At 55.7% G+C, this 23,324-nt stretch overlaps 1 protein-coding gene across 6 annotated transcripts in view; it reads right to left on the bottom strand.

Annotated features, from left to right (window-relative positions):
- DLG3 (discs large MAGUK scaffold protein 3) overlaps positions 1-23,315 on the bottom strand; it is a 79,745-nt gene extending 56,430 nt beyond the window's left edge. For 5 of the 6 annotated variants that reach the window (XM_080365948.1, XM_080365952.1, XM_080365954.1 and 2 more), the window contains exons 1-3: positions 20,343-23,315; positions 11,975-12,123; positions 10,194-10,346 (exon numbers count right to left, since the gene is read on the bottom strand). In XM_080365948.1, coding sequence (XP_080222074.1) covers positions 10,194-10,346; positions 11,975-12,123; positions 20,343-20,577 — 537 coding nt within the window. In that variant the 5' untranslated portion in view covers positions 20,578-23,315. The remainder of the gene's footprint in view (positions 1-10,193; positions 10,347-11,974; positions 12,124-20,342) is intronic. The other variant, XM_080365955.1, reaches the window with a different exon arrangement.
- Positions 23,316-23,324: the final 9 nt, after the last annotated feature.

The following is a 23,324-nucleotide window of genomic DNA, read 5'->3' as shown; positions in this document are numbered from 1 at the left end:
GTTTTGGCTACTGGGAGTGGCCCTACTGGAGCCAAAACCAGCACAGGCACCTGCACTGGGGTGCCCAGACCTGGATCTGGCAGGGCAGGTGCAGTGCCCAGCACCTTCAGGCAGCTGTGGGCATCTTGCCCCAGCCACATGGGCATTGAACAGAACTATAGGACTTGGGAACTGATTTCCAGGCAGGAGCCTTCATGGAGGGAAGTGCTTTAAGGAAACCAAGAGCTCTGTCATCCTCTACCCTCTTCCTACCAGAAGCCTGCCCGTCTTATTTAAGTTCAGCTTTTGCAGCTGCTCTTTTTTCAGGTCCTAATTTCAGCAAAGCGTCCAGAAATCTGCAGAGACAGTGCTATTTACATGGCATGAAGGCAGCACAGAGCTAGGTTTTATCTGCTATTGCCGGCATTTCAGCCCCTGTTGTCACTTTCTTCCTCTCACATGAAGTCCTACGGGAAAAGGAAGGCAAGTGTGAGGGTCCAGGAGCTGGAGGTTTGTTGCACCTAAAACCTTTCTAGGAGCAGAAGATGGGGCAGGCTGAAGGGAGCCAGCTCTTTGCAGAGATGATGGTCACATAAGTGCTATCATGCTGCTCCTTGCCTTTAGCCGAAGTGGTAGCTGCGTCCTGCCAGGGGAACCAAAGTCACGTGCTAGCGCTAAGCCTGGGTGCAGATGGGGAAGGTGTCACCTTTGTAGTGCTGCAGGAGGAGGAGGGGGACACAGTGTTGTGTGAGGAAGGTACCTTTCTTGACCACAATCACCTGCAAAAAAGCTACTCAAGGTCTGAAGCGCAGGGGAGGCAGCAGGGTCGGCAGCTGCTCAGCTGAGAACAGGGACTGAGGAGCACCAGGAGGTAAGTGGCGGGGTGGGTGGGAAGCATGCCACAGGGAGATGAGTAGCAAAGGGAAGGAACCAACTGAACTTGGCTCTAGACCATCAGTTGGTTCCTTAGCACTACCACAGACCCCATCCAGCAGGGATATGGAATTTGCTGTGGCTGTGGCTTGTCAAATGGAACTTGAACAGATGCTCTGCAGAGCTGGCTGCACAGCTAGAGGGCAAACAGGGTCCGTGGATCCTGTGAACACTGAAGTGTTTGCGCAGTCACGGGTGAGTGGGAAGGGGCAGAATAACAAACACCTCCTGCTGAGACTGTTCCTACCTGCCACCAGCAGCGATTCACACTGGGAAATGTGCAGCTGGGATAATAATAACCAGGCATACCAAGGGACCGATAGCTCTCAGCACTCTCAGGGCAATTGCCAAACAAATTATTCTCCTCTAGGGCAAAACCATTTTCATTCTACTAATGATCCCTGATACGTTGCCCAGTGCCACTACGCAGTTCCTATATCCTCACTTCTGGCAGCAACAGTGTGAGGGGCTTCAATAAACACCACCAGCCACTTTCTGCAATTTAAATTATGGCCAACTAAATGTCTTCCATGGCTGTGCTAGCAAGGAGAGAGGAGCGATGGAGACCTGTGGCAGGTCCCTACAGCAGAGCCCAGGCTCCCTGTCTGTCTGTAAAGGAGAGCCTGGAGGCCCTATTTAATAGCAATCAACAGAAGCAGCCTTTATAGATTTCCTGACAGTCTCACAATGCCTGTAGCCGCTCTCCCCATCACCCGGCAGAGCAGCTCTGCCTTGTGCTGGAACACCTGAAGTACGGGCTGGCTGTGGGCTGCCTTCCCACGGCACCTCCCTGGGCACAAGGGGGGCATGGCCATGACAGCACTGCCAGGTCTTGTGGTCTATGGGTGCCCGGTCCTTGTGTGCACTTTAGGAAAAAGGACATTTCCAGCCTGATGGAACAGAGGGAAAGTTTGAAAACGTAAGCGGGGCACAACTTCACTGCTCTAAGCCAGAGTCAGAGAGAGGTTTTTCGAAGTCTCATGTCTTTAAGAGAATAGGTTGATGTTTTTTGTCCTGTACCTCGATCTCCAGCTGCTGTGCCTAGTGTGACCCCACTAGACATCCTGTTTCCCCGTATCTTTCACTAGTCCCAAGCTGTCCCTGGGTCTGCTTACACACTCAGACTTAGTAGCAGCAACACCCCCCACCCCCCCACCCCCCTTGTGCTGTACAAGGCTGTCAGAGGTCTCCTGGCTGGCTCTGCGTAAGCTGACATGACCTTGGGGCCACAAAGTCCCACGAGTTGGCTCTCAAGGGCTCCCTACTGGGAGTCACCCCTGCAGGAACCAGTCCCATCCTTGAAGCGAGCCAAGATGTGGCCCTGAAAGTGCTGCAAGGTTCAGCACCTCTCTGCTCAGATCTGGGGCTGCCCTGGGCAGCACAGACCTGCCCAGAGGAACCTTGCCCCACATCCAGAACCCAGAGATGCCCTTTCCCCGATTATTCCCACCCTGCATGGGGGGCAAGCAGGGGAGATCTGTGGGTCCACACTTTCTCTCTGTCACCTGGCCAGCCCTGCTCCAATCTGCCCATTCCAGACGGAGCAAAGCCCATTCAGCAGCTCCCACTGCCCCCAGCCAGCAGCTTGTGGGGATACTGGTGCCTCGTCTGGGCTGTGCTGCCCCAGGACACACTTCCCGGTGTGGGAACCTGCCCAACCTCGGGGAGAAAAATGAACGCTGCCGTCCCTGGGAGCCCTAGGCATCCGCGGTGGGCGGGAGGTGAATGCCCGGCTGGCCCTGACGCTCCCTGCCACCACTGCCCTGTCCCCTTTAAGGGAGAAAGTGCTGGTCGGAAATTTCTGAATGGCTGGCCCCGCCCCCAGCCCGCCTGCCGCCCGCTCGGCCAATCAGCGCCCGTGCCGCGGGGCCGCAGCCGGCTCACGGGCCTCTCTTAAAGGCGCCCTGTCGCCACCCGCCCGTCCCCTCTGCTGCCAGCACGCCAGGAGAAGACGCCACCGTTTGGGCAGCTCCGAGGTGACCATCGAACTGGGTCGCAGCCGTGGGGTGAGGCGGTATTCCCGAGGCACAGGCACACCCGTACGCGTGTTCCTCACGAGTGACACACTAGCAACGCAAGCCCTGGGTGACCGGTGACGTTGAGGGATGCTGCTTCCCTCACCCTGGCTTCAGGACTTGGTTTGGCCGTGGGATGGTCGGGTCCCAGGGACTGTGCATCCACAGGAGCCAGGGCGAGGAGCTGGGCTGAGTGCCGCCCCAAAGGCAGCCAGGCCATGAGCTCCGCCACCCAGCCACGGTCGGTGAGAGCAGGCAGCTGGGAGCACTGTTTCATCACCACACTCTTCTTCTGAACCAGAGTGGTAACGTGGGGGTGCTTCCACAGCAGCAGGGCTCCACAGCTTCCAAACCCCCACCCCATGAAAACACCCCATGAGATGCAGCTATGCAAAATCTGCCACTGCACAGAGGGCAACTAGCGGTGCGGCACGTGCCACGAAGCAGTGGGCAGAGCTTGCGCCCAGCATCAGCAATGAATCCAGCTCCAGGACCGGGGTAGGTCTCCCTGCTGCATCGCAAGCAGTGCCCCCTCACTTGCTCTGCCACAGCTCCTCCCGCAGTCTGCTGTAGCACGGGCTGTGAAATGATCTGGGCTAAAAATATGCCTTCAAAAGGGGCGACAGCCTGATAGGACATTGCCATGTTTCCTGGACACGTGCAGGTGGGAAGCTGGTTGTGAGGCTGTGCAAGTGATGCAGGCCAGGCATGATGCTCTTCATGCCAGTGCTTTGGGCACAGATGCTGGTGTGCCTGAGTGGTGCCAGCCCTGAGAGCTATCTAGGCCATGAATCGCAGGTGGCCTTTGCCTGAGTTTCAACACTTGGAATAATTTTTAGGTGCAATGCCAGCGAGACTTCTGCAAGGTGCTTTGTACCCACAGGCTGCAGGGCTCCGGCAGGTGATGCCCTGGAGCCAACCCTTGCTTCCTGCAGCAGGGCACAAGGTCAGCTTGAAACGCTTGCACTGTGACAGCCATGCATGGTCTAACCCCCCAAAGCAGGCACAGCAAAGCAAGAGGAGGCAGCATGCAGCAGAGAACACCTTTCAAAGGGCTCACACTCGGTTTCACAAGAGGGACGATTTCCAAACCTGCACTTATCCACTGTCCTCCTTCCCCTGCAATTCCCCTAGCTTCTATCAATGCGGTGGATAATGGATCTCTCAGCATAGCTTGATACGGGTCCTCCAAATCCTAAAGACTAAAAACCTTCATGAGCAGTTATTGTGGCTGGTCTATTTATAACAGTGCCGGTATTGCCTTTGCCACCAGAATCCTGATTTCCGTCCAGCCTGATGCCATTAAGATGCAGCAACGCTACCCCAGCTCCATCGCTCCAGATAGAAAGCAGCTGGCCTGCCAGGCTCTGCCTTCAAGCTTGGTTTGTTCCTTTAAAAAACAGTGAGGAGAACCTGTTTGTTTTGCAGAAACGCACCCAGGAGAATTGTCCTTAGCATCCCCTGCAAGAAGGAGTGGAACATGGATGGGTGGAGGTTTGGGTGGCACATCCTGTGCTGTGAGCATGGAGGCTCTGCACTTCCAGAGCCTTTGGCTGGTTGGTGTGATGGGAGATGAGCTCCAATGCTCCACTTCAATTGCAGCAGGAATGTGGTCTGTCACCTGACAAGGCAAAGCAGGAAAGGAAGGACCGGGGTGCTGCTGTGCAGCTGTTGCACTGAGGCTGCACCAGCTCATTTTGGAGACTTGATAGCAAAGCGGACAGAGACCCAGTGGGGACAGCGCAGCAGCTCATGAAGCTCCTGGTCAAGGCACTGATGGGGCTGGCCCCTGTTCAGTCCCTGTCTTGCTGAGATGCCTGTGAATGGTCTCGGTTCTTGCTCTCAGAGCTATGCATGAAAACCATCGGCGTGTATCTCAGTGTGTGAGTTGCCCCAGCAGCTTCACCGCCCTGGGGATGGGCAGACACGTGCACTAGATGGAGGGAAATGAAGCTGCAGCATGAGTCTGGTGGGAGGATGGATGGACTCCAGGCTCATCTGGATGTCTCTGGAGCATGGCCATCTGTGGGATGCTCCCCAAAGCTTCCTCCTCACTGTCCCCATTCCGCCACTGCACGGGGAGTGCAGCATGCACTCGCACTATCACAAAATAACCTCAAAACCATGATGATGACTTGGATGAATGGACAGACCAACAGCCCTATGGCTGGCAAGGCTTTTCCATGCTGCACAGCCAGAAAAGCCTTGCGGTCTGCCAAGGATCTTCCTTTTGCTGCTGGTTTTAGACAGAAAGTCACCCACGCATGAGCCTTTGGTTTGACAGCTTGGTGGCTCTACTGACTTCTCCGTCCTTTGCTGAAGCTGTATATTGAGCTGAGAGAACTGAGGTCTAAGCATCTCCTTATTTATGTCTGCAGCAGGAATAGCAAAAGCCTCTAGTAAAGCTGAGGCCATTCAACCCCAAAACGTCCACTGAAGTGACAGTTCTTACTGACACAGCCTATGCTGACCCCCCTTTGAGCAGCAGCATCCTTGGGACACAGGTAGCCAACCACCCGGCCAGGTGTCTGTGCTATGCAGGGCTGAGGTATGGTTCAGTCTGAGCGTGTTACTGCAGACAGACATCCTCTTGGCTTCAGCACTTCAGCTTTTGAGCCTGTGTCTGCAATGTCGCATTACAAAACTGCTGGAGAGCATCTGAATGCAGAGCTCTGAAGTAACCTCCAGGCACAAAGTGGCTCAAGTGACACTAGGGCAGCAGCTGGGGCCTCTGGGCTGTGGGTTGCTGCTTTTCTTCTCTGCTTCCCCTAAAATTAAACATGCTCTCAAAGATGCATGGGGATGCAATGGGGAGGGGGGCCCCTCCTGGAGATGGTTGCTCCTCTGCTCCCATTGCTTGAGCATTAGCCCCTTCCCAGGATTTTGGGGTCACAGGGCTGATGCTGCTGGGCTTGAGCTGAGATAAAGCAGTGGCCAGCCTGGCCTGCAGCAATGGCTTCAGCTGCCTGCCCAGCCAGCCTATGGAGAGGACACGGGATGGTGGGGACAGCAGGGTAAGTACAACCAAGCACAGGGGGCTTCTCAGGGGGGGCTGCATGCATTGTCAGACATTCACCCGCATCAGGGACCTGCTTAATTTCCCTGATGTTCCTTGCAATAGCAAACAGCTACTTGGTGCTTCCCCTCTCACACAACTTGCAGAAAAAATGAAGAGCGGTAGAGCTGCAGCCAGGGCAGGGGGAAGGGGGTAGATGACAGTGTGCATTTCTGCAGCCACAGCATCTGCCACATGCTGGTCTCATCCTGACCTGCTGCGAATGCCCAGAGCTGCTCCTGCCAGGAAAAGGTGCAGAGTACGGGAACGCCCTTCTCTTTGGCCAAAGGCAAATCGGGAAAAAGGAAAAAGCACTTGAGGGAAGGACAGAGGAAGCAGACAGCCGGTCGCCACGCTGGCGGCACAGCCTGCCTTTCTCAGCCTAATCCCCTGGGGAGCTCCACAAACCTTTTTGGCACTTGAGCTGTGGGTTATAGGGCAGACAGATGCATCTTCTTCAGCAGCAGGTGCAGCAGGGAGAGCTTCTAACACTCTGCCAGGGTGTTTCTGCAGAGCTAGGCTGTCCCCTCCCTGGCATGCAAGGAGGGAAGGGGACGTTTTTGGCCTCAGCCCAGCAGGGCTAAAGCACAGCTGGCACCTGGCACAAGGTGGGCACGCTTAGTAGCATCCATGCATCCACAGCCTGTGGGAGTGGCAGCACCCCCACCAGTGAGGTTTCCCATTCACAGGTAATTTCGGAGCATGCACGGAATGTCTGTCCTCTGAAGCAGTCTCACTCGCTCTCTCCATCACGTTAAGACCTGCCATTGCTCAGTGTCAGCTGTTGGGCTGAGCAAGGACAGAGCTGTGGTGTGGTGTTGGCATCGGGCAATGAAACCCTTGGCAGGCAGGAGGGATGCACGGGTAGGCGACTGTGGGAGGGGTGGCACGGCACTGGCGTGATGACAGGCATGAAGTCAGAGTGGCTGCAGAGCCACACTGGGAGGCAGGAGAGGGTGGCAGGGGAAGAGCAGAGCTCCCTTGCAGGCGCGGAGTTTCTCCTCATCAGCGACATTGTTCCTCTTTCATTTGTCTTCACAGCTGGCTGCTCTCTGCTCCCCACGAGGAGGATGAGAACAGCGTTTCCTGAGAGAAGCAGCCTTCCTGCCAGCCTGTGAGTGCAGGTGAGTGGCACTGGCCACAGGAGCATCCTCATGGGTCTTCGTGCTGCAGATGCACACAAGCTCTGAGCAGCCCTGCTAATGCAACCATGGGGCTTGGGGAAAGGTTGAAATGGAGGATTCATCAAATATAACCCCACAGACAGCAGAGCTCAGGCAGGATTGTGCCTCTGACTGCCTCAACAGGGCATTTCAGCTGGCTGAGTCCCTTTGCTTTTGCCCTGTTGAAAGTTGAACATCCACTTTCCCATAGAGGGATGGTTTCAGCCCACTAATCCTCGCCATCAGGAAACACATATTGCTGCTGTATTTACCGGTCCCACTTCCGTTGCAGCAGCCATTTGCACAGTGCAGGGCTAGTTGGAGTGCGCACACATCCTAGCCAGCAGACAGAAAATTTCCTGTTCCTGGAACCATTTGTGCAGAGAGGCAATTTATTTCTCATGTGTCTTCCTGGCTAAAGTAGGTTATGGTGGCTTTTGCTCTGCTATCACCACCGGGGAGAGCTGCAGGTAGGGGAGAGGACAATGCCAGGACAACAGAAAACTTATTTACACTGATGGATGCAATGAGAGAATTGCACTTACTTCAGGCAGGACAAGCCAGTTCATCATTTTGCCCTTTATCAGTGGCACGGTGTCAGCTAAAGCCCCGGTCGCTGGGGGAAGCTGCTCTGCCCTGCAGCTGGTGCCCTCCTGCCCTAGCGTTAAATATCACCTATTATAAAACCTTCCCTAGTTCTTCCAAGTGCCATTTGCCACCTCAAGTGTTTTCCTGAAACCCACTTTGGAAATGCCCGTGACAAAAAGCAGGCACCAAAGGCCGGGGAGCAAGAAGTCACTGTGGAGGTGGGCAGGAGCTGGATGTGTAGGTGCTGTCCTGCACGCTGGGGCTGTTGACAGCCAACATGGGAGGTGATGCTGGGCAGGTGCTGAGGTGTCCTCAGTGCCTTCAAGCAGAAGTGAGGGATGCAAAGAAGGGCCCACGCTGTGGTACCACGCACAGCCTGCCCCCAGGCACAGCTGATCCTGTGTCATGGTCTGGATTGCTGACACGGGGGAGTGCTGGGAATGCTCCTGCTCTGCCGGGGCAAGGCCTGTGCACAGCGATCAATATGGCATCTTGGGGAAGAGGCTTACCACCATGTCAAGGCCCCCATATCCCAGCACAGGGGCTGCCACAGAGGAGCAACGCTCGAGCCTGCAGCTCTCCAGCACTGCTTGGTCCCAGTTTCCAGGGAACTTGCTGGGTCTCCACAGAAAGCCGAGTGGCCATGGCTAAGCTCAGCACTGAACACTACCATCCCAGTGTTTTTTCCCCTCCAGGTCCCTGCTCTGCTTGCAGCCAGGCTGTGAAGTGGCCATCCTCTGGGATGCAAGAGGCTGCAGATGAGAGCCCTGCCAGAGCACAGCCCCCCTAGAGCCCTGTCCTGCCCACCCAGGTCCCCACTGCCCCCTCCCTCTCGGGCAGCGACCCCTTGCTCCAGGCTGGCAGCTGCAGTCCCCACAGATGGGTGACCCTGAAAGCACCAGTGCCTGGCACCAAGGACCGTCTCCTGACCCGTACCAACACAGGCTAAGAAAGGAGGAGGCTGAAAGTAAAAAAAGCTTCAGAAAAGAATGACAGGAATTATTTCAGGGCTGGAACAACCTGCCTCACACTGAGTGAGTGAAGAAGCCAATCTGTTTAGTTTATCTAAGGGAAAGTTAAGAGGGAACTTAGACGCATCTATAAATACCTACATGTTGGGAACATTTCTGATTGCCACGGTCCTTTATCCTAGCAAACAAAGCCAGCAAAATTTCCTGGGGCTGGGAGCTAAAGCGAGAGAAATCCAGGCTAACAGTAAAGTGCAGATTTTTAATGGGAAGGATAAATAACCATCAGGCCAGCCACGATAGGGACACAGCAGATTCCCCATCACATGAAGGCTTAAAATCAAAGCTAGGTGGCTGCTGCTAAAGGAGACATCCAACTCAGCCAGACATTTGGGGCTGGATGCAAGAGCAGCTGCACTCCACAGCTTGGGACAGTTAGGAAGAAAATCCCTTAAAATCTGGCTGTTCCTGACTGATCGGGCTCTCACCCCTCGTGGGTTTCGCCCTATGACTCCCCCATCTGCGGTCGTGGTTCCCTCCCACTGGTGAGCGGAGACTGGCAGCCGAGCTCATCCTCCTGTTGTGTTCAGAAAACCACCACCCTGCCCTTCTAAAACGGGTAAAGATTTGGTGAATGAAATTGTAGAGAAGTAGCAAGAGGAAAAGGAGAAATTCAACAGCAAGGGGAAAAAAAATGGGGTGTTACCCATTTTATTGCAGTCCAGAATAAGAAGGGAAACATTTAAAAAGGAGAAAAGAAGCAGTGCAATTTTTGTATTTAGAATATTTTGGAAGAAGACCTTGACTTAGCAAACAAGCATTATTTTAAACTACCCCAAGGAAAACAACACTTCCATATCATTTTAAATCTGCAGTGAGCTCCATCCATCCTGGCCACTTCATCCCCCCCAAAAGTGCATTTTGGCATTTGCTCACCCCTAAAACTCCCCTCAAATGCGTAGCTCAAACAATGCACCAGGAGGAAGCTGAGATTTACAATACACATCCAAATAAACAGTGTTTCCAAGTAAATAAGACAGCACAGAAAGCTACTGGTACGCTGAGGAATGGACCTGCCATTTAAGAGCTCAGAGAAAAAAATACTGAAATCTGCAATGTGGGAGTGTGCCAGTGCTGGGGGTGAGAGGGATGGGGCTGGGAGGATTTCCAGCTCCACGCAGCCTCTTTATTTCTGTATCATATCCACCTGCCCTCCAAGCCCTGAGGGCTGACACTGGGCCATGGTAGATGCTAATGCAAGGGGATGATTTTGGTGTTGTCCAGCCCCTGGCACAGGTGACAGCTAGATTTTCTAGCCTGAGCATCACCACAGTAGCCATGAGGAAACACTTTCAGCCCCAGGGGAGGAAACTGCCTCCCTAGCACCGTCCCTGCAGTGCTACAGGCACACGGCCCCGGTGCTGTCCCCTCAGTGCCAGCCACTGGCTGGGCTGGCAGGGTGGGACATGGCGTGGGGCGCACGGAGGCTCACCTGGGGCAGTGTGCTGTGAGAGCTGAGCACCAGGCTGCAGACACTGGCTGGTGCCTCCGTCCTCCGCGCTGTCACCCTCACCAGCCGCGGCGGCGTCCCTGGCACGTCCCCAGCCCCTGCAGGAAGCCTCCGCTCACTGTCCTGGGATGGATCCTGAAAAGAGAGAGGGGATTCATGCAGGTGGGGCAGGCCAGCTGCCTCCATGTCTCCCCATCACTTCTGGAAGGGCCGAAATGAGCTTTCCCCCATGCAAGGGGCCTTCGGTGAGCATGCCACCACCTGTGACAGCCTGCCCTGGCACTGGGCCCATGGGCAGCAGGGTCACTGCAGGCAACAGTGGGGGCTTGCGGGCAGGGGACTCTGGGCTGTCCTGCCGCTGGGCAGGGGCAGCTCCCTGTTGCATTCCATGTTTCAGCAGCATAGGAGGCCTCAAGAACATTTTTTGGAGAAAGGAGGAGGGATTTGGTGGTGACAATGGGCTTGGGCTGTGTTTGGTGCAGGGAAGCCCTGGGATCGGCTGCTTTGCTCATCCCCCCTGCGTGCAGGACACTGGGCAGGGAGCAGGAGCACCCCTCCTGCCACTGCGTCAGGCCAGCAGCTGCTTCTCCACTTGTTTCCATATTGATTTGTAAATGTCCTTACTGACTGTCACATCTCCTCAGGGCCCTATGGACTGGACTGGCCACAAAGAATGGTGGCTGCTGCCAGTAGAGCTTGCCAGGGGGTGGATCAAGGCTACGGGAAGCCCAAAAACTGAAGTGGGGTTCCCACTGCCTATGGGGTAACATCACTAAAAAATTGCTCATAAACACAGACTAGATCTGCAGGTTTGCCTTTAACTAGAGGGACTGTCAATGTGAGAGGGGTCAAGAAAAAATGGGACTAAACCTGTTCCTGAGTCAGAGGGACACAGCTACCTCCTGCCCTGACTGCGGCAGGTTTGTCTCTCCTGTTACTGATCATCAAGCTCCTATAAAGTGTTCTTCCTTAGGAGACATCATTCAGCTTCATCGCCCCTGTGTGCCACTCAGATTTGGTGTCCCCACAGGTATATGATGGGAAGCCAGTTCAGTCCGTGAGGCAGAAATATGGTGTTTATCTGATAGGATTATTTCACGGAAAGGAGGAATCCCTGAATTCTTGCATTTGGCACAAATGTTCCTGCATCCCCAGTTCAGGGGGATCCCACAGCATCCCCTTGACAGGGCACAAGGCAGTGAGAGTGAGAAGAGGGCCTGCAAAAGCACCAGGCAATTTTATTTACCTTGGTGCCTTTGAGATAACTGAGACCCTGCTGCTCACTTCCTGCCTCCCCACCTGGTACCTTATCTTTTAAAAGGCTGTTGAAAATTAAAGATAATGCAAATAAGAGAGACAGAAGTTATCTGAGAGCTGGAAGAAAATCCTGAAAAGGGAAACTTGAAAAGACTCAACCTACTTCACTTATCAAAAGCAGCCCGCGAGGTGGCTGGATCAGAGCGCCAAAACGCCTCCGTGGGAGACAGCGTCAGACAGGAGCAACTAATCCAGCTCCAACAGCCGAGCAGGAACCAGCGCTGGAGCTGAAGATCTTTGCATTAAGAGTAATTCAATTAACACTTGTGAACCAGAGAAGTTGCCTCAGTAATGAGACAAGCTATGACAGAGCAGATGTGGAAACACCCTGGGTGTGAGCTGGCTGGGCTGCAGCGGCCAGAAGCCTCCCATCCCCCCCTGCCTCCCCCTCAGCACAAAGGTGTGCAGGATCTGGCCCCGCAGCACCGTGCCAGGGCAGCCCTTACCTCAGGTAGGTTCTGGGGCTCTCCGAGTGTGACCGCAGAGCTGGGCTCGCTGGCCGCATGCTGCTGCCTGGCTGTGCCACGATGTGTGCCTGGGCTGGGAGGCTGCGGGGGTGCAGAGCGCAGCGTGAAATCGTAGAATTCATGGATATCTGCAAAACAGCATGGGAAACATCCACAGGACCGGGGAGGCAGCCCGATGTCAGAATCCTGCATGGGGTGCAGCATCTGTGCTCACCCGCTCTGCCTCCAGAGCATCATAAGCCTGAGCCCTCTATGAGAGGCTGGCACCTGGGTGACGGGCTGGAGCAGGGCTCTGCTGGCTCCCCACCCTTGCCATGCTGCCCACCGTGCCCCCTCTGCAAGGCAAGAGGTGTAGTGGGGTGCCTGGCTCTGGAAGGCATGGGCATTTCCACAGAGCAACGACCACACTCTCCATGGGGACTAAGAGCAAACAGCGCTCAGCAACATCAATCAGAAATCCACCCCATCCTGCTCTCCCCTCCAGGCTGTGCCAGCCCCATGTGTGGTCCCATGTCCCTTCTGCCCTGAGAAGCCTCCTGTACCAGCCAGCCCCTGCCTGCCTGCCCTGATGTTGCCAGGTTTTTCGCTCCCCATTGCTGCTCCCCAGCGACCCTGGCCCATCGAGGGTCTCCTGTCCCATGGGGACAGGCAGAGAAGGCACACAGCATGAGGACAGTAGGCTCACTGTGTACAAGCTCTAATACTGACGGCTACAGCTGTGTTATCTCCAGCTCCTTCCCCAGTAAATTCCCTCTTCCCACCCGGCACAATTCTACCTGCGTACTGCCACAAGCAGGTGCCAGGTATCTCCATTCTGGGCTCCAATGACCTGAACCTGCTGCTGTAAATCATACTGATTTAATAATAAATTCCAGAATGTTTTTTTGAATGAAAACAAAAGGAAACTCAGAAAAGACACTAAATCATTTTAAAATAGTACAACTTGTAAAAATAATTCACTACACGTAAAATGACTACAAGAAGCAAAATATAATTGTCTCTAGACCAAGACAATCATTACTAGTGATTATCACTACTGTTAGTTCACTGTCAGAAATATACACCAAGCAGACATGCCAAAAGACTCTGGAACAGATTTTCATTTATGACCTGAATGTTTTAAATGTTCTGCTCTTGGGAAGGAAATCAGTCCTGGGCATAACAGTGAGCAGAAAGTTCCACTGAGATGGAGGAAGGCTGAGGCCTGAACAGTGATTTAATAAAATCCGGAGAGAGGCGTGAGAATGGGGTATCCCAGCCCTTGCTGCTCCAGAGACAGTTACGGGGTGACAGCGGAACCCGATGGCAGCTGCTGCCCAGTTGTAGCTCCAGAGGGGCTGTGGGAGCCCACATCCTCTCCTGTCCCTGCCAGGAGCATCTTACCCTCTCCTGGTCACACGTGGAGGATTGTAGGGAGCAGCACGGCTGCACTGGGCTTCACTTCTCCCTAAGGAAGCCCCCACTGCTGTGCAGTCAGGCAGCTGCTGACCCACAGCACCCCTAGCTCACCTCCAGAGCCAGGTCAGACACGGACCTCCAGATCCAGCACCCCTGTAGGAGCAACAAAAGCCAATACACCCGGTGCAGATGTGTTTAGTTTCAGAAAGAGGACTGCATCAAAAGTCAGAAGCTTTTTTACGAATGTGGTGGTTTGACCCTGTCTGGATGCCAGGTGCCCACCAAAGCCGTTCTGTCACTGCCCTACTGAACCAGACAGGGACAGAAACCGTAAAGAGAGGCTCTGGGTCGAGATAAGGGCAGGGAGATCACTTAGCAATTACCATCACAAGCAAAGCAGACCAGACTTGGGGAAATCAGTTTAATTTCTTACCATTCAAATCAGAGTAGGACAATGAGAACTAAAATGAAAACTTAGAAACACCTTTTCCACCACCCCTCCCTTCTTTCCAGGCTTATCTTAATTCCCCGTTTCTCTCCCTCCTCCCCTGAGCGGCGCAGGGATGGGGAATGGGGGCTGCGGCTGCTCATCGCACTCTGTCCTGCTGCCCCTTCCCCCTCACACTGCCCGGCACCAGGGGGGTCCCCCCGCAGGTTGTGTGTGGGGGTGTCTGCTCCCCCGTGGTGGGCTCCCCACGGGCTGCCAGAAGCCTCTGCTTCAGCGCCTGGAGCCCCCCGGCCCCCTCCTGCCCTGGCCTGGGGGGCTGCAGGGCTGCTGCTCTCACTTCTCACTCTTCTGCTGCAATTTTGTTGTGCAGATTTTTTTTTCCCCTTCTTAACCGTGTTACCCCAGAGGCGCTGCCACCGTCACTGCTGGGCTCAGCCTGGGCCAGCGGTGGGTCCGTCTTGGAGCCGGCTGGCACGGGCTCCATCTGACATGGGCGAAGCTTCTGGCAGCTTCTCACAGAAGCCACCCCTGTAGCCCCCCTGCTACCAAACCCTCTCCATGCAAACCCACTACAACAAAGAAACTGAAAGGGGTAACAAAGGGGGTAAAACATTTGTGGGAGGCACTGAGCCTATTTAGAGATACCCCACCAAGACAGAGCAAATGCACAGGTCCTGGCCAGAGGATACCGTAAAGGCAAAAGGGAGGAACACAAGGCTGGGCTGCAGGGGAAGGGAGGCTGTTAAAGGAAGAAGACATCAGCTGAGGCTGTGTCCAAATGAGGAAACCAGAAAGGATGGTAAATGCTGCCAGGTTAAAGGTAAAGCTCCAGAAGGTCGGCCAAAAGAGTTTGGTAAATGCCTTGCAAAAGGCATAAAACAGTAATAAATCCCTTCAAGCATCTGGGAAACAGGAAGCCTGGTAGAGCTGGCAGGGCCGAAGAGTCACGGCAGCATAAATAAGCACTCAGAGCGGGGAAAGCACAGCAGGAACCTGAGATCATTTTCTGTACCTGCGTCCATTGCAGAAGAGGCTGAAGAGTCCCTCTTCTGCGAGCGACTCCAAGGGCAAGCGGTGGGTCTCAGCTCGAGGAGGCTGTAGCCGTTCTCCCAGCACTCCCTGGGAGCTCAGGGATGAAGTGGCTCCATCAGCCCTTCAGTGTGCAATTTCTCACCTGAAACTATGCCACACCAAGGCACCATGGAGTATTAAAAGCACACTATAAAGATTTTCAAAAGAAATCAGGTCAATGTGGGGCAGTGTAAGCAGGGATGTGCTGAGCATTGTCCGAGGTTATTTCCCAGGGATGCTTCCACAAAGCAGGATTGCACCCCCAGATGCAAGTCCTCACCCTCTCCCTATGCTTAACCACATGCCCATGCACCAGAGCAGCACATCTATGTTGCAGATGGGATGGGGAACAGTATTGACCCTCATCATCCAGCTCCTAGGGGCTGCCTGGTGACCTCCCAGCTTCAGGGAAAAAGATGCTATAAATCTCAGCTGCCAGCAGAGTAGCTTTGTGCTCGTGGGGAGCCCAACAGGCTGTGTGGCCACCCCAGTCCAGGGAGCACCATCCCACTGCCTGGCTTCGATGCCACTTTTGCAGCTGCTGCTTCGTGCTGCATCTTTGTCAGGCTCTGTCCTGTGCCCTAGCAGACATGGGGCAGCCAGCAATGACGGGAGGAGTGGGAGTCCCCAGATCCACCCACAGTGCCTGGGGAATCCCCTCCGCAGCCCCTGGGTGCTGAGCACGCTGCTGGCAGCCCCTGCAGCCCTCCCAAATCAGACATGAGGTCACAGCAAGCAGTCATTGCACAGCCAGACAAACAGGACTTTGTTTTCATGCAAAAACATCTCTCCTTCTGGTTACAAAAATAGTCATTGCATAACAGGATAGCAGGGGCTCCTGGCTGCATGGATTATGCTTGGAATGCACAAAACTTTGCAAAAATGAAAACAGGATTTGAACAGCCCCATCGTGGGGGTGCACCACTGCTGGCGTCCCTGTTTGTCACCCATCTGCTGCAGGAACACAGCCTTGGGCAGCCAAGCTGGCTGCTTCCCGTGGAGCGGGAAGCTTGTCCTCTGAAGCAGCCACTCTCCACCTCTTAAACCCTCAGCCCATTTTAGATGCTTGCCAGGAGAGGGAATCACCGCTGGCACCAGGGACCAGACGAATTTCTGGATCAGGGGGCTGGGTTCAGGCAGTCAAGGGCGCTGCTGTGACAGCAGTACATTTTAAGACACACGTGCACATGGCGTTAAAGATAATTTAACATGTATGCTGGTTTCCTTCATTTCTTATGGGCATCACAAGCTGCACACAAGTCTGCCTCACCTGTGCACTACCTGAAAAACCTCAGTAAGACAACGTTGTGGTAGCAAAAGATGATGCTGCATGTTCTGTCTTACAGCTCGATTTCTGTTTGGTGACAGCGTATCCACTCTAGATCTAATAAGGAAGAGTAACTCAAGATTTACAGAGATTAGAATTTGTCTAGCAATTTCCTCCTGGGGTCAGTATATCAAATAAGCGTCATTAAATATTTCTATAGCACCAGCATCCGAGTGGCAATGCAGCACTCCTATGACACCCGGCACGCGAACTTCCAGAAGATGATATTTCTGATATGTCAACATGCACTGTCATCAGCTGCATCACTGCAGATCTACCCCAAGCAGAAACTTCAGCCTTGCACCAGCCTCCCAGCTGTGGCCCCACTACTGCAGGGAGGATCCACACCTATGGCTGCCACAGCAGAGCTTTCAATCCAGCTATGAGTTTCCATCCTTGGCTATGGGCTAATTTGCAAAAGGAGGAGTCTTCAGGGCTGGGAATCCTCCAGATTCCTCCAGTTTTCCATCCTGGCTCCTGCAGCCATCCAGGGAAGCCATGACTACCATATCTAGCAGCGCTGCTGGCGAGCTGAGTTCCCTGCTGGAGTTCTGCACCCAGAGAAGCACTGTGAGGAACCTTTTTTGGGGTAAAAGGACCCACAGGGGAAGGCTGGGGGCCCGAGCAGCTGACAGGACCTCATTGGGGTCTGTGCCAGCCTCTGCTCAGGCACAGGAGAGGAGCTGAGCCCCAGAGGGCTTTCGGGAGGAGCGCTGCCCTTTGGGCTGCTGGCAGCCGGGATGGCTGAGCGCACACAGACCCTGCCTGTCCGCCCAGATCTGCCCGCTGCAAAGGGCACAACGGCCCCTTTCAGCCCCGGCTCCAGGAAGGAAAGGTCAGGGAGCTGCTTCTGCGTGCGAGCCCTGTCCTCCCTAGTGGCACCAGAGGAGGCCGACGTCACCCTGAGGGGCTCCAGGGATCAGAGGGAAAGCGGGGCCACAGTCGCCCCATCCCCACAGCCACAGCATCCCCCAGCCCAGGCTCCTCAAGCGCCCTTTGGCTGGGCCGTTTCCCTGCAAGTCATGCGCTTGGCTCCACAGCCTCAGTCGCAGGGAGAGGGGCCAGGAAGAGGGAGCCAGCACAGCCTGTTTTCCCTCTTCGAGCCAAGGAATTTCTTTTGTGCGGAGCAAGGGTTGGCGCATTCCAGTGCAGAGCAGCTCCCGCATCGCTGTGCCGCACCGAGCCAGCTGCTGTGGCACCTGCTGGGGCAGAAGCCACCTTGGCAGAGTCAGTGTGCCCCAGGGCACGGGGAGCTCCTGGGAGAGGGAGCTGGGTCTGGCACGATGACCACAAGGATTTAAGGGGCTGTGCTGTGCTCAGAGGAGTCTGGCAGAAAGTTGTGCATGTGCAGAGCAACACTGGGCACATTCATGGTGACAGAGACATCCAGCCCTGGACACAACGCAGGTTTTATCCAAACATCTCAGCAGATCCTCGCCTGGAGCTGGGCAAACTGGGGCTTCTAGAGTCCACAAACCAGCTTATTCTTAATAAAAAGGGTACAGAAAGCCATATCCCTGGCATTTTTCATGTGCACCAACTTGGAAAACTCCATGTTTGGCATTTCTGGTAGCTCTACTACAGCATAATGCATTCTGGTGATCAAACTCGAGCCAGCCAATGTATGTCTTAGGAGACCATTACCTGTAGGAACATGCAATCTGAGGACAAGGATGTACCATGCTCATACATTTGTGTTCCCCAGGGGTTGAAAAAAAGCAGGAAAATCAGGTCCATATTGCTGAAAGACTGCAAGAGGAGGGACCTCTGCAGACTGAGACCTCTCCAGAGCTAGAAGCATCTGGCATGGCATGGGAGCTTCCATGCAGGGAGGTGTACCTGCAGCAGCTCCCCTGCAAATCCTCTTCCCTTGGATAAACTCTGAGCCAGCATCATGACTCCGAGCAAACTTCAGACAGGGACACAGCAGCCCAGTGAGAAAATGGGGGGGGTGAAAAACAAATAAAATAGAAATGCTTTGCCACCCTCCCAGAGCTGTCACTGTGCTCCACCGGGTCCAGACTGTGGACACTAAGTGACCCCGGTGTGTGCTGGCCGTGTACGGGCACAGCGAGCACGCAGCTGGACACAGCATCACATGTGTCCATGCAGGGAATTCACAAACCCATTATCCGGGGAGGGGGAGGAGGGGGCGGAAGTAATTGATGCAAATTCCTAGTTAGGTAAACACATCTAGAGAAAGCTCGCTCTGGCACGGGGACCTAATATCCTGTTAAACCAGTTGAAAAGGTCACCAGCAATCAAGTGACACTCCCTCGTGCCAGCATTGACAGGACACCAAGACAGACGGCTTACAGCAGGGAGCTGGGAAGTCTGTGCAGCATCTGCGTGCCAGTGTGCAAACTGCAGCCAGCCTGGCGTGCACGCAGATGTGCTCTCTCCCGCTACACTCTCTGCAACACTTTTGCACTAATATGAACAGCCCTGGGCTTTGGGAAAGCTGCTTCGCTGCCTTCATGCAGCCCTGGGGAGGGCTGGGGGAGCACACAAAAGCAGCCAGGGGTGTTGGGCTCATGTCAGGTTTGCCGAGGTGATCACAGCCCTGCTGGGGACCACTGCCTCCAGTGTGGTCCATCTTGAGAGCGAGTTGTATAAATGAAGAAGCGAGAAAGGAGCTGCATGCTGGTCTCTTCAACAGAGGAGTCCACTGCCCCAGGGAGCCCTCCCTTGCTGGCTGTCTCTGCTGCCAATGGCACAGACGTCCTAGCACGAGCCCTGCACAAAGATGCACTCGGGCTGAAAGCCTCCAGGTGATGCTCCAACAGCAAGAACAAGGAAAGGAGAGAATAAAATCGCTCAGGGCATGATTGTATTTCATTTTCAATGGATAACCTGAAGCACAGAGGAGCTGCTGGCAACTTGAGGGCACGGAAATGGGTCCCTGGCTGCAGGGGTGTGAGGAAAAGGCAAGAGCTACCAAGTGGAGAGTGATGGTGAGGGGGAATGCCAGGGTTTCCTGGTATTGGAAAGAGAGAGGGAGCGCACGCCTTGGGTCAAGATGCACCGAGAACGAGGCACAGACCACACATGGACCTCTGCATTCCAAGGCCGAGGTCCTCCCCTGGGGTGCAGAGCTTCTGGGGTGCTTTCCTTCCCTCCCAGCAGGAACTCAGCTTCTCTCCCATGAGACCTGGGAACAGAAACTGCCAGGGCTATGCACACTTCCCCGAGGACCACAGCAAACAGGACTTAAAGGAGAGGAGCTGAGCAGGAGCTCATGCCCCTCTCAGCACACTGCAGCTTCTGCAAATGGTTCTCTGGGATTACCTCCAAAATCAGCGCCCTAAGTGAACCCACACAGCCAGGATCTGGTCTGCTCTGGCAGGGAATGGAGCCAAGCAACTTCAGAGTCCAAAACAATTGAATTTTTCTGAAAAAACATACTTTGCAAAGAAAGTGTGTTTTCAAATGCATTCAAAATGGCATTTTCTGGTGCTCAGCCCCAAGACGAGCCTCGCTGCCAAGTCTGTTTCTTGGGTGAAATGGAGCCACTTGCATAGTGTGTTACTCGCAATTGCTTGTAGGTCTAAGTGCCAGAAAAACCAGGATACCCCAAAAGGAGCTGGGTATGCATCAATTCTCCCTCAAAGATAGAAAAGTTTAGTTTCCCCTCAGGTCAGCAGCAAGAAGAGAAAGTAACAGGTCATGATGAAGCTGAGGGCTGCAGGGAGGAGCAAGGCCCTGCTGCGGGATGTCCTTGGTACGGCAGCAAAACTGGAAATCCAGTAGTGGCTGCAGACACACCACACCTGCACTGCGCAGAGGGTGCTCGCAGCACTGCAGATCCTTTAGCGGGTGCTGGGTAGATCTGGTGTGGCCTGATGAAGGTGGCTTTACCCCTTGTCCACAATTGCTCTACTGAGGAGTCCTGTTCACAACACAACCACCCAGCTACTGCAGCCTGGACCCCCAGTATCTCCAGCCCAAGCCCTGGAGGGGAAAGACAGCCCAGCTTGCTGGCATTATAGACACCCATGTGTTCATACGGATGCCTGGTCAGTACCAGGCACCTGTGCAGGATCAGGCCCCCCAGGAGAGCCCACTGACCACAAAGCCCCAGGGATCGCAAGGCAGGGGCTTACCCAGCAGAGCCTGGAAGAGTTCACTTTGGAAGATGTGCGAGACTTTTCCAATGGAGGCTTTTAGCTCCTGCTCCTCTGGGGACCGCAGGGTGCTTTGGTATCTGGTCAGAATTTCCACTGCCCGTTCAGTGTCTGCAGAGATGATACAGGAGTAACAAGGCATTAACGCTGAAGGGTGGACAGACATCATCAGGGAAAGCTTGAGTACAGCCTTGGAGTGGTGCAAAGGGTTCATCTGGATACTCAAGTTGCCTTCCAGCTCTGGATTTTTAAGAGTCAGACAGCCACAAAAGCAGCCTCTTTACACATACCTGGAAGAGCTAACCTTGCTGTGAGGGACCATGGCAGAGAGCTGGGCAGGGGCTAGATGGGAGGTGGTTGTGTCTACTGGACACATCTTGGTTGGAGAGGGCTGTGGGTTGCAGTCTCCCATGCAGGGCCAGACGGCTGCAGCAAAGCTGAGCATGGCCCCACTCACCTAGCCCAAGATATTGCAAACAGTTCTGCTACGTGTATGTCAAAACCCGGGTTTCTATAGGGTGAAGTGTAAGAATTGCTCCACGCAGCAAGCAGCCTTGGGTCAGCAGGAGACACAGTGGGAAAGGAACATGATGCCTTGGGGTCAGGGAAGGAGGGATGCTGGCCAGAAGGGGAGCTGGAGGCTGCCATGAAGCAATGTTTTGGTTAAAGACTGGGCTCACCACGGCCGTGAGACAACCTTGGACATAAAATAGTGGAGCTGTGATCTCTCTGTGCCAGGACACTTCCATGCTTCTCTGGGCTGACTCCCAGGGCTGCCAGTCCAGCTCCAGCCCCAGATGTGACCCATCTCTCAAGCAGGTGGGAAGCTCCTGTGGACCTTGAGCCCATCCCATCCCTATCAGTGAATATTTCCCTTTGTCAGCCAGGCAGCTGGCAGACAAAGAGCGTCTGTGTGAGGAGGCGGGGAAGCTGTCCCGCCACTGTTGAGGACTCATCTCTTAACCCAGGAACTCATGCAGAAAGGATGACCCTGCTCATCCCAGGGCTTTCAGCAGGGAATTCAGGTCATGGAACAAGGGGGCCTATGTCTGCTAGGATGCATGCCACCTGCTGTCCCAGCTCCTCAACCAGAAGGGGAAGGGGGTTCTGCCTGTGTCACCGGTCCACCCTGACTCATTGTGAGAGCAGAACAGAGGAAGGAGCCTGGGAAAGCATAACTAGCTTCTGCTCAGAGCTGGGCTCCTGCTGGCTCCAGGAAAAGCAGAGAATTGCCCAAGCTCCAGATTTATTAGGCTTTATGGGCACCCCAGTCCTGTGTTATCACTAAGGGCTTCCTTCTGCAAGATCAGACAGTGGCTGCAGACACTGCCCAGGCATCCCGTAAGCAGGGTTGAGTCATCTTTGCTTGGTCAATTCCTGACCTTATCAGCAGAAGCTAAAGCAGGTGGAGAACCAAGGCTGGGCCACCACACCAGGACACAAAGACCGTGAGCCTGGTGCGAACACCCCACCCCACCCCAGGCTGCACAGAAGGAGCAGCGTGCCACCCGTGCCACCAACCCTGGGTGACAGCCAGCTAGAGCAGGGGATGGCTGGCTCTGGACCACCCAACCCACAGACCTGCTGCGCCTCCAGCACAGGGCAGAGACTGGAGCACCCTCCTTGCGGCACCCAAGAAAGAGCATGTGGTGTCCACAGCCGATCACACCATGCCTCAAGGTGCAAGTCCCGCTTACGGGAGGTGCTCCCTCGCTGGGCCGACACCCCCGTACCTGCCCTCCCGCCAGCACCCGAGGGTGCTGCAAGCACAGCATCCCACGGCCACCCGCTCCGAGCCACGGGGGCACGAGGTCATGCCCCGCAGCCCGGGGAGGGGGCGCAACCGGGGGGCACCCGGTCCTCGGGTCACAGCCCCCGTGGTGCGCCGGGCAGGGCCGCCCCGCCCGCGGCGGGGAGGGAGCGAGGGAGGGAGCTGCCCGGCCGGAGCGCTGGGCACCGGGCACCACCGCGGCGCCGGTACCGGCAGGGCAGCCACTTGTTGAGCGCGGCGGGCCGCGGTGCCCGGCGCTGCGGGCAGGGCAGGGCAGGGCGCTCCTTACCTTCCCGGCGGATCATCGCTCCGCCGCGGCCGGCGGCCGCTCCGGTCGGTCCCAGCCCGCGAGCGGCCGAGCCGCCGCCCGCCCCGCCCCGCGGGAACCGGCCGAGGAGCCGCCCCTCGCCCGCCTCTCGCCGGCACCGCCTCCGCCGCCGCCTCGGCACCGAGCGCGCCCGGCCGCTCTACCCCAGGGCGCGGCTGCGGGGGCCCGCCGGGTACCGGGGCGGCTCGGCCCGTGCCCCCCGTCCCCCCCCCCGCGAAGCCCGCGGGCCCGCCCGGCTCGGCCTCCCCCCGCCCCCCCTCCCCGCTGCGGAGGGCCCGGCCCGGCGGAGCCGCTCGGCCGCCGGCGCCGCTTCCCCGCGCTGCCGCTAGGTGGCACGGACGCACCGCGCACCGCCGCCGGCCCGGGCCGGCCCCGCGGCCAGGGGGAGCGGGAGAGGGGCGGAGGGGCAGCAGGCAGGCACGGCCGAGTCACCCCCGCGGGGTCTGTCTACCGCTCCGCTACTTTATTGACATAAATAGGTAGGAACAAGTAAAACTGACCTAATCCCCCTTCCGCGTTCAAGGCCCTGCTGCAAGTGACCGATGCCGCACACCCCTCCCTCGCACCCCTCCACAGCCTTGCAGCAGCAGGACTGTGACTGTGGTCCTACCGGCCCCTGCTCCCCTCCACCCCCAGCCCCTGCCCCTCGCCCCCCCGAGCAACAGGCATTCACTGCTGCACGGGGTACCAGCAGCCCAGCCTGCAAGCACGAGGCCAGCAGGGGCAGGACTTGCATCCAGCATAGGGGATGCAAAGAGCTCAGCTTCCCCTCCATCTCGTGAAAAGCCACCCCTGCACCTCGCACCCTCTTTCCTATTCCCTCAAGCCATGTGGCAGGGCAGCCCCCAGGGGAGCAGCAATT

This window comes from Falco punctatus, assembly GCF_963210335.1.
Source record: "Falco punctatus genome assembly, chromosome: 15".
Taxonomy (NCBI): Eukaryota; Metazoa; Chordata; class Aves; order Falconiformes; family Falconidae; genus Falco; species Falco punctatus.
Note: the sequence above shows the minus strand (reverse complement) of the source record. Positions and strands in the feature narration are given on the sequence as shown.